The sequence below is a fragment of the Phyllobates terribilis genome, unplaced genomic scaffold (assembly GCF_046119375.1).
Source record: "Phyllobates terribilis strain yellow unplaced genomic scaffold, ASM4611937v1 Scaffold_29__1_contigs__length_15306474, whole genome shotgun sequence".
Taxonomy (NCBI): domain Eukaryota; kingdom Metazoa; phylum Chordata; class Amphibia; order Anura; family Dendrobatidae; genus Phyllobates; species Phyllobates terribilis.
In genome coordinates, this window is record NW_027362789.1 from 935,365 (window position 1) to 956,406 (window position 21,042).

The 21,042-nt window shown below is 40.9% G+C and overlaps 1 protein-coding gene across 2 annotated transcripts in view; it reads right to left on the bottom strand.

The window, feature by feature from the left end:
• Positions 1–386: 386 nt before the first annotated feature.
• The window catches only part of LOC141178568 (uncharacterized), a 32,062-nt gene continuing 11,406 nt past the window's right edge, over positions 387–21,042 (bottom strand). The window contains exons 1-7 of one of the 2 annotated variants that reach the window (XM_073660451.1): positions 16,799–17,135; positions 10,427–10,576; positions 10,118–10,297; positions 9,911–10,034; positions 9,730–9,827; positions 9,441–9,531; positions 387–4,925 (exon numbers count right to left, since the gene is read on the bottom strand). In XM_073660451.1, the coding sequence (XP_073516552.1) occupies positions 3,472–4,925; positions 9,441–9,531; positions 9,730–9,827; positions 9,911–10,034; positions 10,118–10,297; positions 10,427–10,504 (2,025 nt within the window). In that variant the 5' untranslated portion in view covers positions 10,505–10,576; positions 16,799–17,135 and the 3' untranslated portion in view covers positions 387–3,471. Of the gene's footprint in view, positions 4,926–9,440; positions 9,532–9,729; positions 9,828–9,910; positions 10,035–10,117; positions 10,298–10,426; positions 10,577–16,798; positions 17,136–21,042 lie in introns of those variants that run through there. The other variant, XM_073660450.1, reaches the window with a different exon arrangement.

Genomic DNA, 21,042 nt, shown 5'->3' on the forward strand with positions numbered 1-21,042 from the left:
GTGACACTGTACTTGTCAGTATCACTGGCAGTCACCAACAAAATGGCTCCACACTGTGATCCTAAGCTTCATCCTCTCTTATCCTGTTACAAACACCCAGAAAGGGAGGAGAGGAGCGACATCACACACATGAGAGCAGAGCCAGCCCACATTTACTGCAGTCGTAATGTGAGCTAGTTGTACACTAGGTTTTCATGGCAAATTTCAGCAGTTGCTCCCCTTAGTGTTTAAAAGTGGAAATACCAAACCTTGTTAAATTATTTTTCATATTTTACTTCATTAAAAACAAATGATATTAAAAAAAAAAAAAATCAAAACATTAATACTTTACATTTTTTTAATTGTTTACATTTTTTATGGCACTTTCCCTTTAATCATCTAATTGCTGTAGTTACTATTGACAGTAGCATCTGAGGAGTTAAACGGTCATGGTCGGTTCCAACACTGATTGTAGCCAATGCAGCAAGTTGTCAGCTATAGTGTACAGCTCGATTGTCACCGGTTGGAGGACGGTAGTCTCTTATATCTCAGGTCAGTAAAGACATATTGGTGGTCATTAAGGGGTTAATTATGTTATATGTTTTTGTACAATTTGTCAATAACATATATAGTTTCTCCCCATCGGAGTTATTTTTGATGGTCAACAAAATAGATTTTCCAGTAATTAACTTTTCACACTCTTGGTATGAGAATGACTTCTCCCGCTGTGGGATTTTTAATGTTTAAAGGGGTTGTCCAAGTAGTGGACAAACATTCCACATGTTTGATCCTGTTAAAATAAAAACAATTATTGACGGGAATATTTCACTTTCTACCAAGTGAGATAGGAGATCATCCTGAATTCCAGAGTAAAAATCTGTTTATTTTGTTCAACAAGGAGACAAGTGAGATGCTCAGCAGGCTGTCTGACGCTAATTCATTCCGATCAAGCTTATACAGGCAATGCAAAATATACACAATCAGATATGACAGGCAGCTAACACTAATACTTGCTGCCGACTATAGATAATATTCTAAGCATACTGTGTTTCAAAAGATACGGTTACGGCTTCTACACATACAGTGGTGTGAAAATGTTTGCCCCTTCCTGATTTCCTATTCTTTTGCATGTTTGTCACTTAAATGTTTCAGATCACCAAACAAATTTAAATATTACATAAAGATAACACAAGTAACCACAAAATGCAGTTTTTAAATGAAGGTCTTTATTATTTAGGGAAAAAAAATCCAAACTTACAGGGCCCTGTGTGTAAAAGTGATTGCCCCCTAAACCTAATAACTGGTTGAGCCACCCTTCGCAGCAACAACTGGAATCAAGCGTTTGCAGTTTGGCAATGAGTCTTTTACAACGCTCTGGGGGAATTTTGGCCACTCATCTTTGCTAAATTTTTGTAATTCAGCCACATTGGAGGGTTTCAGAGCATGAACCGCCTATTTAAGGTCATGCCACAGCATCTCAATCAGATTAAAGTCAGGACTTTGACTAGGCCACTCCAAAGTCTTAATTTTGTTTTTCTTAAGCCATTCAGAGGTAGGTGGATTTGCTGGTGTGTTTTGGATCATTGTACTGATGCATAACCCAAATGCGCTTCAGCTTGAGGTCACAAACAGATGGCCGGACATTCTCCTTCAGGATTTTTTGGTAGACAGCAGAATTAAAGGTTCCATTTACCACAGCAAGTCTTCCAGGTCCTGAAGCAGCAAAACAGCCCCAGACCATCACACTACCACCACATTTTACTGTGGGTATGATGTTCCTTTTCTGAAATGCTGTGTTACTACTATGCCAGATGTAATGGGACATTCACCTTTCAAAAAGTTCAACTTTTGTCTCGTCAGTCCACAGTGTATTCTCCCAAAAGTCTTGGGGGATCATCAAGATGTTTTCTGACAAAACTGAGAAAAGCATTTATGTTCTTATTGCTTAGCAATGGTTTTAGTCTTGGAACTATGCCACGCAGGCCATTTTCGCCCAGTCTCTTTCTTATGGTCGAGTCTTGAACACTGACCTTAACTGAGGCAAGTGAGGTCTGCAGTTCTTTGGATGTTGTTGCAGGGTCTTTTGTGACCTCTTGGATGAGTGGCCGCTGCGCTCTTAGAGTAATTTTGGTGGGCCGGCCACTCCTGGGAAGGTTGACCACTGTTCCATGCTTTTGCCATTTGTGGATAATGGTTCTCACTGTGGTTCGCTGGAGTCCTAAAGCTTTAGAAATGGCTTTATAACCTTTTCCAGATTGATCGATCTCAATTACTTTTTTCTCATTTGTTCTTTAATTTATTTGGATCGCGGCATGATGTCTAGCTTTTGAGGATCTTTTGGTCTACCTCACTTTGTCAAGCAAGTCCTATTAAAGTATTTTCTTGATTGAGAACAGGTGTGGCAGGAATCAGGCCTGAGTGTGGCTAGGGAAATTTAACTCAGGTTCCCAAAGATGTTATAAACCACAGTTAATTTATGTTTTAAGTGGTGTGTGTGTGTGTGTGTGTGTGTGTGTGTGTGTGTGTGTGTGTGTGTGTGTGTATGTGTGTGTGTGTGTGTGTGTATATGAGTGGGGCCTTTTTTACAGAGGGCCCTGGAGCTTTGGATTTCTTTTTCCCTTAATAATAAAATACCTTCATTTAAAAACTGCTTTTTGTGTTTACTTGTGTTATCTTTGTCTAATATTTACATCTGTGACAAATATGCAAAAGAATAAGAAATCAGGACGGGGCAAACACTTTGTTTTACACCACTGTATCTCAGAATGTTAGATGCTTCTGATCGCAAAGAGCATGACTGAAAAGTAGACCTGTTATGATATTTTGATAAACCTATATTTCTATAACTAAGGATTCAAATCTCTATTAATGAACACACTGAATATATACATAATGGATAAACGATATACTTATTACAAAAATTATTATAAGAATTATACAAACCTCCCATACTGGTGCCGTTCCATCGGTGTCAGCACTTGTGTTCCCGGGACTCAGGTCAGGTTGTTACGCCATGTGAGCCCTGAGCCCAATCAGCGCTGGCGTCACATTTAACGAGGCCAAACATGAGGAATGACAAAGCATTGTCCAAGTAGAGGACATCCCCTTTAAGAATGGAGAGCAGAAAAAAATCCAGCTTCAATGATCCTCTAAAAACACTGCTTTATTGAGTAAATATAAAAATCTGAGATAACAGCATGGATGTTACAACCCCTAGAGGGGGAAATATTTTCTAGCAGACACGTTTCAGACAGTAAGGTCTTTAGTCATTGAAGCTGGATTTTTTTCTGCTCTCGATTCTGCTGGTTTCCTGAGCTTTGGATTCCTCAATGGGTGAGCTGACTTTTTGTTTTTTTTCTTAGTAACCCCTTTAAGAAGATACAATTTTCGGTTAAAACATTTCCAAAATTCTGAACATGAAAAAGGCTTTTCCCCTCTGTGGCTTCTCTGATGTTTATTAAGAATTGATTTCCGTATAAAACATTTCCCACATTAAGAACATGAAAAAGGCTTCTCCACTGTGTGAGTTCTCTGGTGATTAACCAAAGCTGATTTATGGGTGAAACATTTCCCACATTCTGGACGTGAAAAAGGCTTCTCCCCTGTGTGAGTTCTCTGATGTCTATAAAGCACCGATTCCTGGTTAAAACATTTTCCACATTCTGAACAGGAAAAAGGCTTCTCTCCCGTGTGGATTCTCTGGTGATTAACCATAACCGATTTATGGTTAAAACATTTCCCACATTCTGGACATGAAAAAGGCTTCTCTGCTGTGTGGATTCTCTGGTGATTAACCATAACCGATTTATGGTTAAAACATTTCCCACATTCTGGACATGAAAATGGCTTCTCCCCTGTGTGAGTTCTCTGGTGTATAACTAAAACTGATTTTAGGTTAAAACATTTCCCACATTCTGAACAAGAAAAAGGCTTCTCCCCTGTGTGAGTTCTCCGATGTCTATAAAGCCCTGATTCCTGTTTAAAACATTTCCCACATTCTGAACAGGAAAAAGGCTTCTCCCCTGTGTGAGTTCTATGGTGATTAACCAAAACCAATTTATGGTTAAAACATTTCCCACATTCTGAACAAGAAAAAGGCTTCTCCCCTGTGTGAGTTCTCTGATGTATAAGAAGCTCTGATTTGTAGCTAAAACCTTTCCCACATTCTGAACAGGAAAAAGGCTTCTCCCCTGTGTGGGTTCTCTGGTGCATAACTAAACCTGATTTCCGGCTAAAACATTTCCCACATTCTGAACAGGAAAAAGACTTCTCCCCTGTGTGAGTTCTATGGTGATTAACCAAAGCCGATTTATGGTTAAAACATTTCCCGCATTCTGGACATGAAAATGGCTTCTCCCCTGTGTGAGTTCTCTGGTGTATAACTAAATCTGATTTTAGGTTAAAACATTTCCCACATTCTGAACAAGAAAAAGGCTTCTCCCCTGTGTGAGTTCTCTGATGTATAAGAAGCTCTGATTTGTAGTTAAAACCTTTCCCACATTTTGAACAAGAAAAAGGCTTCTCCCCTGTGTGAGTTCTCTGGTGATTAATCAAAACTGATTTATCGTTAAAACATTTCCCGCATTCCAAACATGAAAATGGCTTCTCCCCTGTGTGAGTTCTCTGCCTCGCAAGATCTGATCTGCGAATTTTTTCTTGTTTAAGAAGAGTATTTCTATATTCTGAACGTGAAAATGGCTTCTTTGCTTTAGGAGCAGTTCGTTTTTTAATGCTTATTTTGTAACTTTGATTTTCCTTAGTAGTCGCTAATGAATCAGAAGACAGGACCTGTTTCAAAGGATTAGATGATTGATCTTTGCTGTGAAGGGATGATGGTATATCTGGAGTAATGGCATTCATTTCAATTGCATCTTGTTGGATCTCAATCTCATGTGATTTAAAAATTGAAGATGTCAGTTGTCCTTCTGATCTCCTGGTACAGTCATCTGCCAAGAATAAAATTAAGTATTATTATTGAATAAAATGTTCTTACATTTTTTTAACATTTTTACTTAAAGGGTCTGTAAAAATGGCAAGCTACGTAAAAAAAAAATAAAAAAAAAATTATTCACCAAGTCAATTACAGTTCACAGTCTAAAAGACTGTGCCCAAACCACATTTAGCATTCATGTATTTGGCATTACTATAGTGAGAAGAACCCACTTAATTTATCTGGGCACTGTGTGTTGGGAAATAAAATGGCATTTTTGCAATTTTCACTCTCCAACATCCACTGCGTGCTAATTTAGGGAAAGTGCCTGTGGAGTCAAAATAGTCCCTACTCCTATAGATTAATTCCCTGAAGGTTATAATTTCCAAGATGGAGTCACCTTATGGGGATTTCTACTGCTCTGGTTTTCTTTCATTTTGTCATATCAAGGTTTCTGCAAATGGTGGGTCCCATTTTCTCTGGGATCTGCTCCTGCAACGTCTAATTCTGTCACCAGGAGCTTTATTCATCCTGCAGGCGGCGCTGGTGAAGGAGGAGACGTCAGAACCAGAAGCTCTGGCGGCGCAGGCTCTGTCCAGCCATTAAGATTAGGGTTGCTGGGACCAGTAGTATCATCCAGTCTGGCAGTATGGGTGTGTGTGCTGTCCAGCTGGAATAATCTGCTCCCTGCTTCAGTTAATTGGAAAGCACCGCACCCTACTAAAGCTGGAAGCATATTGCGGGAAGCTGCCAGATACAGCCTTGTCCTCCTCTGGTTCAGTCCTCTGTGATCAGCTCCCGGTTTGTCTATTTGTTTCTGTTGTGACCTCGGCCCGTTTACTGACTATTAGTTTCTTCTGATTTTGTATTTTCTCTGCCCTCCTGGTTCTGACCCGAATAGCTGACTATTCTTCCCATCTGACACAACAGAACAGCAGGTAACACAGTGGCCCAAGCTAGGGGTCTCTGTGTAAGTCCAGATCCATGTAGAGGGGTTAAAGAGAATCTGCCACCCCCTGGGAGATTGGAGACCCCTAATATGGGCATACAGGTTATAGAAAAGTAGATCTATACATACCTGTATGGCCCATAGTAGAGGTCTGCTTGCAGTGAAATGGGAGTTTTATAAAATCCGTTATCACATGCTTGGCGTCCCCCGGACGCCAAGAAGTCCCCGCCTATCTGCTTATTTAGCATGTTCCCCACCTCCCCTGCACATCACAGGGACCTGTGATGTGCACTGGTTTAACTCATTTCCCGCGCATGCGCAATGCGACGCAAACATCAGGAACACTTTGTTTCCTCCCGGTCCGTTTGTCTCTGCACTGCTCCGCAGTCGCAACGCTCATGTGCAGGGGAGGGGGGGGGGACATGCTACATAAGCAGATAGGCGGGGATTTCTGGGCTAACTAAAGAGATAGGCGGGGATTTCTTGGTGTCCAGGGGACACCAAGCATGTGAAGACAGATTTTATAAAACTCAATTTCACTGCAAGCAGACCTCTACTATGGGCCATACAGGTATGTATAGATTTACTTTTCTATAACCTGTATGCCCATATTAGAGGTCTCACATCTCCCAGGGGATGAGAGATTTCCTTTAAAGAAGTTAAAGGGGTGATGGGCAAAACTGTGACTATAGACCATAACACATCTACTGAAGAACTGAAGAAATCAAGCTGAACAGGCTTCTTTATAAAAAAAAATGAGTAAATAGTGGTGAAACCTCTCGGGCTTAATTAGAGCATGTGGTTCTTGGCAATCTAAATTATCGCTAAGTGCCAATATTTTCAGATCAGATGAGTTTCAAGAAGAAATATTAGACATTTTAAATGAACTTTTTATAATAGTGCAGAGCTGAGGTGTCTTATATTTAGACCTCGGGCATTGGGAAGACGTAATGGAGACCTTTTTTTGAAAGACTACCAGGGAGTTACAGAGTCACATAAGTGAGGCCGGCCGATCCCACCACAATCAAACTATCATACAGAATGAACCTGGAAAAAAATACATAAAAAATATGTTACATCCTCAACAAGAACATATGTATGAGGGGAGAACTCCAACATTAAAGCGGACTTACACTTATTTATGGTGGACCATTGGAGCTACTATGAGTTCTGACCAGGAGAGTAGAGAAAGTATTAGTGCCCCCATTTCAGGAGAGATTGTGCAATAATCTGAATTCCTTAGGATTGAAAACATAATGGAATTTATGACGTGAAGTGAATCCAACATACCAGGGCTCGAGCCATGCCAACACATCTCCTGCAGGTGTATATATTACAGTATATTACAGCTATCAGCCTCGCACAGCTTAGAGATACAGGTGCTTCTCAATAAATTAGAATATCATCAAAAAGTTAATTTATTTCAGATCTTAAAAAAAGTGAAACTCATATTATATAGTCATTACAAACAGAGTGATCTATTTCAAGCGCTTATTTCTGTTAATGTTGATGATTATGGCTTACAGTCAATGAAAACACAAAAGTCATTATTTCAGTAAATTAGAATAATTAACAAAAAACACCTGCAAAGGATTCCTATGCGTTTAAAAAGGTCCCTTAGTCTGTTTCAGTAGGCTCTACAATCATGAGGAAGACTGCTGACTTGACAGATGTCTAGAAGGCAGTCACTTACACACTCCACAAGGAGGGTAAGCCACAAAAGGTCATTGCTAAAGATGCTGGCTGTTCACAGAGTGCTGTATCCAAGCATATTAATGGAAAGTTGAGTGGAATGAAGAAGTGTGGTAGAAAAAGGTGCACAAGCAACCGGGTTAACTGCGGCCTTGAAAGGATTGTTAAGAAAAGGCCATTCAAAAATTTGGGGGGAGATTCACAAGAAGTGGACTGCTGCTGGAGTCATTGCTTCAAGAGCGTCAACACACATAGACTTATCCAGGACATGTGTTACAAGTGTCGCATTCCTTGTGTCAAGCCAGTCATGACCAACAGACAACGCCAGAAGCGTCTTACCTGGGCCAAGGAGAAAAAGACCTGGTCTGTTGCTTAGTGGTCCAAGGTGTTGTTTTCAGATGAAAGTAAATTTTGCATTTCATTTGGAAATAGAGGTCCCAGAGTCTTGAGGAAGAGTGGAGAGGCCACAATCCAAGCTGCTGGAGGTCTAGTGTGAAGGCTCCACAATCAGTGATGGTTTGGGGGGGGCCATGTCATCTGCTGGTGGAGGTCCACTGTGTTTTATCAACACCAAAGTCAGCGCAGCCGTCTACCATGACATTTTGCAGCACTTTATGCTTCCCTCTGCCGACAAGTTTTTTGGAGATGGAAATGTCATTCTCCAGCAGGACTTGGCACCTGTCCACACTGCCAAAAGTACCAATACCTGGTTTAAAAAGAACAGTATCAATGTGCTTGATTGGCCAGCAACTCGCCTGACCTTAACCCAATAGAGAATCTATGGGGTATTGTCAAGAGGAGGATGAGAGACACCAGACCCAACAATGCAGACGAGGTGAAGGCTGTTATCAAAGCAACCTGGGCTTCCATAACACCTCAGCAGTGCCACAGGCTGATCGCCTCCATGCCACATTGCCGCATTGATGCAGTAATTGATGCAAAAGGAGCCCCGACCAAGTATTGAGTGCATTTACTAAACATACATTTCGGTAGGACATCATTTCGGATTTTAAAATATTTTTTCAAGCTGTTATAAAGTATTCTAATTTACTGAGATAATGACTTTTGTGTTTTCATTGGCTGTAAGCTATAATCAACATTAACAGAAATAAACACTTGAAATAGATCACTCTGTTTGTAATGGCTCTATATAATATGTGAGTTTCACTTTTTTGAAGAACTGAAATAAATTAACTTTTTGATGATATTCTAATTTATTGAGAAGCACCTGTATATCATGGCACAGGTGTAATGTTTTTTGCATAGTTAATTGCGATCCTGTATGAAGTTAGTCGGTTTTAAAAGAAATTGAAAAATCAGGACAAAAGGGAAACTCTGTTGTTATTGTACAGAAATTCACACTTGGCCTCACTGCACATTTAATGTTGTCGATCATAAAAGTGAAGTTTGGTCATTAAAACTGGACCTGGTCTTGTAGGGACCATATGAGCACATTCAGCAACACAGAAGGGAGAGAAGGTAGATTCATCCAATAAGATATCAGGGTTCTAGGAAGCCAACACCATCATTACCCTCCGCTTTCACTTACAGGCCCATCATAATATTTTCTTCAAGTGATTTTCTAAACTGTCTGTACATTCTACATAGATTGTCATCTGGTTTTGTAGTCTACAGATCTGAGGAGGTAATGGTCAGCGTCTTCTAATCCCAGGGGGGAGGTGGATCCTCCAAGTTATAAGTTCTATAGAAAAGGGCTTTCAATGGCCAAAATCATTTGAACAGTTTTTGGTGGAGGAGAATGTTGTAGTCTAGAGGTAAAATGGTGATCACACGGTTGTGATACAGCCGGACTACACAACCGATAAAGCAGCCACAGCCGGTGACTTATAAGAATCTGTAACTTCTCTGCATTTAGTGGTTACTACTCACCTGGGAGGTCATCTGTAGGAATCATCTCTTTACACCGCTCATCACCCCTCACATATGTCTCTGTAGTATTAATGTGGGTCAGATCTTCAACCTGAAACAAATATTGTAAAAGTCACAGACAGATGGAGAAGTCCCATCTATGATCAGCTCTAATCCTGCCATCTCCACCGTTCTCATTACACAAGTATAAAACATATAATACTGGTGGATAAAACAAGACTGAGCACAAGACCTTCACAGCCATCTACACATCATAGGGGAGATCTCATGACACCTTCTCTCCATCTACCTGATGATCCTGAGGAACATTGGGATCTTCTTGTTTACAGTCCTGTGGAAGAAGAGGACGGGGACATCTCTCTGGTGTTGTCCTCTTACTGGATAGATCTGGAGGAAACACATACAGGGACTGAATTCATTCTTTACATACAGATAATTATAGGCCGTGTGTATTTAGTCCTGTCTATTACCTGGTGATGTGAGGGGCTGGGGAACATTCATCATGACGTCCTTGTACAGATCTTTGTGTCCTTCTAAATACTCCCACTCCTCCATGGAGAAATAGACGGCGACATCCTGATACCTTATAGGAACCTGACATATACAATGATACCGTCATCCCCCCGATCCCTTCATAGCGTTACTGTATAATGTCCCAGCATTCCCAGCAGTGTCACCTCTCCAGTCAGCAGCTCAATCATCTTGTAAGTGAGTTCTAGGATCTTCTGGTCATTGATGTCCTCATGTATGAAGGGGTGAGATGGAGGCCCCGTGATTGGGCTCAGGGGTCTTCCCCATCCCTCAGACACAGGGTCCTGACAGCGCCCACTAGAGGTCTTCTTCACTACTGTGTAATCCTGGTTATGGAGAGACACATTCATAAACCTCACTACAGACATTTCCAGAGTCCTCACCTCTCCAGTTCTGTCCATCTGTTATTCCCATAGATAAGAATGATGCAATGTGACGTCATCAGAATCTCTCACCTCTCCAGTAACCCGGAAGAGGATCTCTATGGTGAGGTGTAATATCCTCTCCGCCATCTTGTCTCTGTCCATTTCCATCTTTTATGGATAAATCAGGAAAATTCACTTGTATAGAAGATCTTTACTGAGAGGATCCGATATTGTAGAGACCTGAACGAGAAGACGATGAGCCGATGTAACATCATAAAAATCCTGTGTAATAATACAATTACTAGAGATAATCAGGGAAAACATGAGGAGATTTATAATTTTACAGTATTTAGTTTTCTTCTTTACATCTAGAAATAAAACCTATATACACTGCTCAAAAAAATAAAGGGAACACTCAAATAACACATCCTAGATCTGAATGAATTAAATATTCTCATTGAATACTTTGTTCTGTACAAAGCTGAATGTGCTGACAACAAAATCACACAAAAATCATCAACGGAAATCAAATTTATTAACCAATGGAGGCCTGGATTTGGAGTCACCACCAAAATGAAAGTGGAAAAACACACTATAGGCTAATCCAACTTTGATGTAATGTCCTTAAAACAAGTCAAAATGAGGTTCAGTATTGTGTGTGGCCACGTGCCTGTATGATCTCCCTACAATGCCTGGGCATGCTCCGGATGAGGTTGCGGATGATCTCCTGTGGGATCTCCTCTCAGACCTGGACTAAAGCATCCGCCAACTTCTGGACAGTCTGTGGTGCAACGTGACCTTGGTGGATGGAGCGAGACAGGATGCCTTCATCTTCCAGGAACTGCTGACACACTCCAGCCACATGAGGTCTGGCATTGTCCTGCATTAGGAGGAACCCAGGGCCAACCGCACCAGCATATGGTCTCGCAAGGGGTCTGAGGATCTCACCTTGGTACCTAATGGCAGTCTGGCTACATGGAGAGCTGTGTGGGCCTCCAAAGAAATGCCACACCACACCATTACTGACCCACTGCCATAGGTCATGCTGAAGGATGTTGCAGGCAGCAGATCGCTCTCCACGGCATCTCCAGACTCTGTTACATCTCTCACATGTGCTCAGTGTGAACCTGCTTGCATCTGTGAAGCGCACAGGGCACCAGTGGCGACTTTGCCAATCCTGGTGTTCTGTGGCAAATGCCAAGCGTTCTGCACGGTGTTGGGACGTCGGGCTCTCATACCACCCTCATGGAGTCGGTTTCTTATGGATTGTGCAGACACTTGCACATTTGTGGCCTGCTAGAGGTCATTTTGCAGGGCTCTGGCAGTGCTTCTCCTGTTCCTCCTTGCACAAAGGCGGAGGTAGCGGTCCTGCTGCTGGGTTGTTGTCCTCATACGGCCCCCTCCACGTCTCCTTGTGTACTGGCCTGTCTCCTGGTAGTGCCTCCAGCCTCTGGACACTACGTTGACAGACACAGCAAACCTTCTTGCCACAGCTCGCATTGATGTGCCATCCTGGATGAGCTGCACTACCTGAGCAACTTCTGTGGGTTGTAGAGTCCGTCTCATGCTACCACGAGTATGAAAGCACAACCAACATTCAAAAGTGACCAAAACATCAGCCAGAAAGCATTGGTGCTGAGATGTGGTCTGTGGTTCCCATCTGCAGAACCACTCCTTTATTGAGGGTGTCTTGATAATTGCCAATAATTTCCATCTATTGTCTATTCCATTTGCACAACAGCATGTAAAATTGATTGTCAATCAGTGTTGCTTCCTAAGTGGACAGTTTGATTTCACAGAAGTTTGATTTACTTGGAGTTATATTCTGTTGTTTAAGTGTTCCCTTTATTTTTTTGAGCAGTGTATTTTAGGCCACAGACAACAAGCAGTTTCTTCCTCAGAGTCTGCAGCTGAACACGTTTCTCATAGACTCATCTTCCATAATGCTAATTGTCGTCTCATTTACGGACACTGGAATCGGCATTAGTAATACTACAGGAGATATTCATTACACATGACATGAGAAATAACTACTTCATGATCAGGACGGCATCTTCATTTTCTACTATGGCTCTAGAAACATATTGGGCCAGAATCCGTCACTGACTACATCTCCACCGGTCGTCTATATGAATGTTTCCCTTCTTCCCCGGACTGTAATCTTGTATCATATTAGATCTCATGTCTGATTCACACACAGAAGTTTGAGGCTTTTATAAAAGCTTTTTTGTTTACACAAACACCGTGGACAGAAATTATTTGATACCAAAGTCTTCATGTACATTGTTTTATGGTGCTTACTTCTGGCCTTAGGCTTTCCTATGTTACAAGAAAGACACCAGATAAGAGCAGAAATAGTAAAAACATGCAAAAAGCACAAGACAAGTTTAAGGGCAATGGTACCAAATACTAATGAAATGTATGTAATGTTTTAACTTTGCAGTAAGTAATAAAAATGCCTTAAAACATTCTCTCTCATCTGGCAAATATTAAAAATTATGGTAAATTATGGTAATCCTATTTGACCTAAAACTGGAAAGGTTTATTCTGATTTCATGTCAGATATTGAGAGAAACATGCATATGTGTCTTTATATAGTGTATGTAAACTTCTGGTTTCAACTGTACATCAAGAGAATGTCAAGAGTGTGCAAAGCAGTCATCAAAGCAAAAGGTGGCTACTTTGAAGAACCTAGAATATAAGACATATTTTCAGTTGTTTCACACTTTTGTGTTAAGTATATAATTCCACATGTGTTAATTCATAGTTTTGATGCCTTCAGTGTGAATGTACAATTTTCAAAGTCACGAAAATACAGAAAAATCTTTAAATGACAAGGTGTGTCCTGTATCTATAAATATATACTGTATATCTGGTGGAGTCATATCTCCCGACTCTGCAGACCGCATGCCGCTGCTGTACTTGGCAGGCACGGACCAGATGGTATGGAGATTAATGAGGGAAAAGTCCAAAGGCAAACTTTTCCACACTTAACAAGAACTTGATGAGAAGTATATACATCAGATAGCAGGCACAACACTTTATGAATGCTTCTTCTGCATTAATAATAAAAAAGTGGAATAAAAAAGTGCAAAAATGCATATATAATATATGACGTATTGGCCGATATTTTGGGCAAAATACTCAAGCTCGTAACCCGCGTCAAGGGTCCTCATGCGTCCCTACTCTAAACATAAAAAACAAAGCCACAATAAGAAGAATTAAATTTTTTTTTCTTTTTTTCTTCAATTGTGGGGGAATTTTAATTCTTCTTATTGTGGCTTTGTTTTTTTACCAAAAAAGAAAAAAGTTATGGCTGTAGGAAGAAAGGGAGCAGAAAACGAAAATGCAATAATGGAAAATGGCCCAGTCATGAAGGGGTTAACACTACCAAAATTACAAGCTCAATGGCTTGTTGTGGATGTACTGTATATAAACAGATGTAAACAATGAATGATTGATACAGTCACTACCTTACCCAATCCCGTACCTAAACTAAGCTGATGCTGCCTAGCCGAGGAGGTTGGCACCCTAAGGAACGACAATTGTGTCCCTCAGAAGCCCTATAGAACGTATAATTAGCAAATATACACACACACACACACACTATATTATACAGATTATACAGTGGGGAAAAAAAGTATTTTGTCAGCCAGCAATTGTGCAAGTTCTCCCACTTAAAAAGATGAGAGAGGCCTGTAATTGACATCATAGGTCGACCTCAACTATGAGAGACAAAATTTGACAACAAATCCTGAAAATCACATTGTCTGATTTGGAAAGAATTTTTTTTCATATTTTGGTGGAAAATAAGTACTCAATACTTTGTTATATATCCTTTCTTGGCAATGACAGAGGTCAAACGTTTTCTGTAAGTCTTCACAAGGTTGGCACACACTGTTGCTGGTATGTTGGCCCATTCCTCCATGCACATCTCCTCTAGAGCAGTGATGTTTTGGGGCCGTCGCTGGGCAACATGGACTTTCAACTCCCTCCAAAGGTTTTCTATAGTGTTTAGATCTGAAGACTGGCTAGGCCAGTCCAGGACCATGAAATGTTTCTTGCAAAGCCACTCCTTCGTTGCCCTGGCGGTGTGCTTGGGATCATTGTCATGCTGAAAGACCCAGCCACGTTTCATCTCCAATGACCTTGTTGATGGAAGGAGGTTTGCATTCGAAATTTCACGATACATGGCCCCATTCATTCTTTCATCTACACGGATCAGTCGTCCTGGTCCCTTGGCAGATAAACAGCCCCAAAGCATGATGTTGCCACCCCCATGCTTCACAGTAGGTATGGTGTTCTTTGGATGCATCTCAGCATTCTTTCCCCTCCAAACACGATGAATTGTGCTTCTACCAAACAGTTCTACTTTGGTTTCATCTGACCATTCTCCCAATACTCTTTTGGATCATCCAAATGCTCTCTAGCAAACTTCAGAAGGGTCTGGACATGTAATGGCTTAAGCAGGGGGACATGTCTGGCACTGCAGAATCTGAGTCCCTGGTGGTGTAGTGTGTTACTGAAGGTAGCCTGTGTAACGTTGGTCCCAGCTCTCTGCAGGTCATTCACTAGGTCCCCCCGTGTGGTTCTGGGATTTTTGTTCACCGTTCTTGAGATCATTTTGACCTACGGGGTGAGATCTCGTGTGGAGCCCCAGATTGAGGGAGATTATCAGTGGTCTTGTAGGTCTTCTATTTTCTAATTATTGCTCCCACAGTTGATTTCTTCACACCAAGCTGCTTGCCTATTGCAGATTCAGTCTTCCCAGCCTGGTGCGAGGCTACAATTTTGTTTCTGGAGTCCTTCGACAGGTCTTTGGTCTTCACCACAGTGGAGTTTGGAGTGTGACTGTTTGAGGTTGTGGACAGGTGTCTTTTATACTGATAACAAGTTCAAACAGGTGCCAGTACTACAGGTATGAGTGGAGGACAGAGGAGCCTCTTAAAGAAGTTACAGGTCTGTGAGAGCCAGAAATCTTGCTTGTTTGTAATTGACCGAATACTTATTTTCCACCAAAATTTGAAAAAAAAATTTATTTCCAAATCAGACAATGTGATTTTCAGGATTTGTTTTCTCATTTTGTCGCTCATAGTTGAGGTCTACCTATGATGTCAAATACAGGTCTCTCTCATATTTTTAAGTGGGAGAACTTGCACAATTGGTGGCTGACTAAATACTTTTTTCATATATATATATATATATATATATATATATATATATATATATATATATATATACACACATACACACACAGTGGGTATGGAACATAGTAACAGTTTATAAGGCCATCCAGTTCAGCCTATTTCTTGTGCACTGCAGCTATTCCACAGCGTTGATCCAGGGGAAGGCAAAAAAAAAGCCCATGCGGTATAGGCCAATTTACATCATTGAGGAAAAATTCACTTCCCGACTCCAATCTGGCAGTCAGATTAAATCCCTGGATTAATTAACTAAGCATAAGATGTACTTTTATTGTTCTCAAGAAAGGCGTCCAGGCCTCTCTTGAACTCATTAAGTGAGTTGGACATCACCACGGCTCTGACCGTAAAGAATCCCCTTCTATGCTGGTGCAGGAACCTCCTTTCCTCCAGATGCATAGTGTGCCCCCTCGTCTTTGTCACCATCCTTGGTATAAACAGGTCATGGGAGATATCTCTGTACTGCCCCCTGATGTATTTATACATGTTTATGAGGTCTCCCCTAATCCTTCTCTTTTCCAACGTAAATAGGCCTAATTTTGACAACCTCTCTGGGTATTCTAGTCCCTCCATTCCCTTTATTACCTTAGTCGCCCTCCTTTGTACCCTCTCTAGCTCCAATATGTCTTTCCTGAGCACCGGAGCCCAGAACTGTGCACAATATTCTAAGAGCGGCCTCACCAGCGCTTTATACAGAGGAAGAACAATGTTCTCATCATATGCCCCTATTCCTCTTCTGATGCATGCCATGACTCTATTTGCCTTCGCAGCTGCTGCCTGACACTGGGCACTCCAATTTAATTTGCTGTTAACCAAGACGCCCAGGTCCTTCTCCATGTCAGATTTCCCCAACGGTTTCCCATTTAATATGTATGGGTGACTGCTGTTGTTCTTTCCCATGTGCATGACGTTACATTTATCGGCATTGAACCCCATTTGCCATTTTTTGGCCCAACTCCCCAATTTATCTAAATCCTCCTGTAGCTGTGCCCTATCCTCATCTGTATTAACTACTTTACAAAGTTTAGTATCATCTGCAAATATTGCTATTTTACTATGCAACCCTTCCACCAGATCATTAATAAATATATTAAATAATATAGGGCCCAAGACAGACCCTCGAGGCACCCCGCTAGTAACCCTGACATACCCTGAGCTTACTCCATTGATAACCACCCTCTGCTTTCTATCACTCAGCCAGCTATTTACCCACTTACACACATTATCCCCCAGACAAAGCATTCTCATTTTATATACCAACCTTTTGTGTGGCACGGTATCAAACACTTTGGAGAAGTCAAGGTAAGTATTCAGACCCCTTTATTTTTTTCACTCTTTGTGAAATTTCTGAGTAAAGCAGAAATTCTTTTGTAACCTTGGCCAGATCTGTGCCTTGCCACAATTCTGCCTCTGAGCTGCTTGGGCAGTTCCTTTTGAGCTCATGATTCTCATTTGGTCTGACATGCACTGTGAGCTGTGAGGTCTTATATTGACAGGTGTGTGCTTTTCTGAATCAAGTCCTATCAGTTTAATTAATCACAGCTGGACTCCAATGAAGGAGTAGAACCATCTCAAGGAGGATCACAAGGAAATTGACAGCATGTGACTTAAACATGAGTGTCTGAGCAAAGGGTCTGAATACTCATGACCATGTGATATTTCAGTTTTTCATTTTTAATACATTTTCAAAAATGTCTACATTTCTGTTTTTTTTCAGTCAAGATGGGGTGCAGAGTGGACTTTAATGAGAAAAAAACTGAACTTTTTAGAATTTACCAAATGGCTGCAATGAAACAAAGAGTGAAAAATTTAAAGGGGTCTGAATACTTTCCGTACCCACTCCACAGAAGGGCGAAAAATTCAGCACGAAATCCAGGTAATGTGATAAAAGTTAAAACTCCATTTATTGTGAAAAAGTTAAAACAAGACAATGGGACTTACGAGTCACAATAACATGTTTCGAACTCAGATGTTCTTAGTCATAGTGTGACCCATATCCAAAGAAAACCAAAGTCAAATTTTTAGGATTTTATCCTATTCAGTCCAGATCTGATTCAATGGATATTTTTCAGGAGGTTGTGCAGCAAAAGTAAAAGGTGCTGCACTCATTTCCGAATATGGGGACTGTCAAGTGAAATGTAACCAATAAAGAACGGATTGCCCTTCAAGAATTAAAATGTATGAAAGATCTTGTCATAAGAATGTCAGACAAGGGAGGAGTAGTAGTATTAACCCTTTAACACCAACGCCTTCGTGATCAGGCCAATTTTTGGTCAATCTGACCACTGTCACTTTATGAGGTAATTACTCTGGAATGCTTCAGCGGATCCCACTGATTCTGAGACTGTTTTTTTCGTGACATATTGTATGTCATGATTGTGGTAAAATTTATTCGATATGACTTGCGTTACTTTGTGAAAAAAATCGGAAATTTGGCATGGCAAAAATTTTGAAAATGTTGCAATTTTCAAACTTTGAATTTTTATGCCCTTAAATCAGAAAGATATGTGACAAAATAGTTAATAACATTTCTAACATGTCTACTTTACATGAGCACAATTTTGGAACCAAATTTTTTTCGCTAGGAAGTTATAGGGGTTAAAAGTTGACCATTGATTTCTCATTTATCCAACAAAATTTACAAAACCATTTTTTAGGGACCACATTTTATTTGAAGTGACTTTGAGGGGCCTTTATGACAGAAAATAATCCAAAGTGACACCATTCTAAAAACTGCACCCATCAAGGGGCTCAAAACCACATTCCATAAGTTTATTAACCCTTCAGGTGATTCGCAGGAATTTTTGGAATATGGAAGTAAACAATGAACATTTAACTTTTTTTTCACAAAAATGTTACTTTAGATCAAATTTTTATTATTTTTTTTTTTTCGCAAGGGTAACAGGAAAAAATGAACTACAAAATGTGTTGTGCAGTTTCTCCTGAGCACGCTGATACACCATATGTGAGGGAAAACTACTGTAGGGGTCCACGGCAGGGCTCGGAAGGGAAGGAGCACCATTTGACTTTTTGAATGTAAAATTTGCTTAAATAACTAGTGGACGCCATCTCGTGTTTGGGGAGCATCTGATGTGCTTAAACAGTGGAAACCCCCCACAAGTTACACCATTTTGGAAACCAGACCACTCAGGGAACTTATCTAGATGTGTGGTGAGCACCTTAAACCCCCAGGTGCTTCACAGAAGTTTATAACATTAAGCCGTAAAAATAAAACTTTCACATTTTTCCCACAAAAATGTTTTTCAGCCCCCAATTTTACATTTTCATAAGGGTAACAGGAGTAATTGCACCATGCAGTTTGTTGTGCAATTCCTCCTGAGTAAGCCGATACCCCATATGGGGAGGAAAACTACTGCTTTAGCGCACGGCAGGGCTTGGAAGAGGTTGCAGACACCATGTCACATTTGAAGAGTCGCTGACATACCAAAACAGCAGAAACCCCCACAAGTGACACCATTTTGTAAACTACACCTCTCAAGGAATTCATCTACGGGAGTAGGGAGTATTTTTTAAAACTCAGGCGATACACAAACTTGTATAACATTGGGCTGAGTAAATGAAATATTACTATTTTTTCCATTCAAGTGTTGCTTTGACCCCAAGTTTGCAGTTTTCAAAAGGGGTAATAAGAGAAAATGTTAAACAGCTTCTCTTAAGTACATCAATACCCCATAAGTGGTCGAAAACTACTTTGCAGGCACAATGCAAAGCTCATAAGGGAAGGAGCGCCATGTTACAGTGCAGATTTTACTGTTGTGGTTTGCAGGTGATATGACCCACTGGGAGAGCCCCTGAGGTCCCAGAACAGAAGAAACCCCCCCATAAATTACTCCATTTTACAAACGACACCTCTCAATGAATTCATGAATTCATCTAGGGGTGCAGTGATCATATTTACATCACATGTGACAGAAATTTATACCATTTGGCAGTGAGGAAAAAATAATTACATTTTTACCACAAAAAAATAGTTTTAGCCTCAGATTTTACATTTTCACAGAGGGGAATGGGTAAAAATGGTGCCGAAATGTGTCACACAATTTCTTCTAAACGTGGCAATACCCCATATGTGGCTGTACAGTACCGCCTAGCCATACGGCAAGACTCAGGAGGGAGGGAGCGCTATTTGACTCCTGGAGAACAAATTATTGTAGAATAGTTTGAGGACTCTATACAGAGCCCCTAAGTGCTAGAAGAGCAGAATCCCCCCGCAAGTGACCCCATTTTGGAAATTATACCCCTTTGGAAATTTACATACAGGTGTAGTGACAATTTTCACTTCATGCGTGTTTTCCAGAAACATGCAGCAGTGGATGTTGCTGAGTGAAAATTTCAAACTGCCGTTGTAGTGACTAGTACGTTGTAGTGACCAGTACGTTGTGCCCAGCTCATGCTTCTGTAGACATGCACCTGTAAATTAGGCGGGCTCTCATCGCTACAGGAATGCCAGACATGTGGACCCCAAATATAGTTTAGGCACATTGTGGGGCTCAGAAGGGAGGGGAGCATTTGGACTTGGGAGCACAGGATTTGCTGAATTTCTTTTGGGGGGCAAGGGCCATTTTGCTTTTCCACAGCCTTTGTGCTACCAGTAACTTGAAAGTCCCTTATATTTTCGCTAGATGACAGACCTGAGTGGGGACTTGCTTTTTTTGTGGATTGAGTTGAAGCTTTTATTGGGAACATTTTACATAACGTTTATCCGGCTCTCTACGCTGGGCACTTACATCGGGGTTTCCATCTAAATCTCCAAGTGATGTAATTCAGATGAAACCCCCGAGGGAACCATTCACTATAGTGAGGCAGCAGAGTTACTCAGGACTCAGTCTTGGCTCTGTTTAGCGGTGTCCTTTTTTTCAGAGGTGCACAAAATTGTGGCCAATCACACTTTTACGCATGTCTAAAAAAAACCTGACACTGTGGGATGATAGGCTACACGGTGCCTCCATCAGCCTCATTACAGGGAATCTTCCGTCGGGTGTTCCGTCTGAATCATGTATTTCAGAGATTTACACGGAAACCCCGGTGTAAGCGCTTAGCACAGAATAAACGGGAGACGCGCCATACTGCATTGTTTTGGGAAGCAGAATGAACAAATTAGCAGCAGGTGAAAAATTGTTTTTATTTATTTTTTACGCCGTTCCTCATGCGGTATAAGTGATTAGACAACTATATTCTTCGGGTCGTTGCTATTACAGTGATACCAGATTTATATAGGGTATTTATGATTGACAGCTGTCATACACTAAAAGACGCTTTGTTTTGCAAAATCTAGTTTTTGCATCGCCATATTTTGAGAGCTATGATTTTTCCAGATTTTGGCCGACAGAGTCATGTGAGGGCTTGTTTTTTGCGGGTCCAGTTGACGTTATTATTGGAACCATTTTTGGGCATGTGACATTTTTTGATCGTTTTCTATTCTGTTTTTTGGGAGGTACAATGAACAAAAAACAGCAATTCAGGATTTGTTTTTTGAGGTTTTTT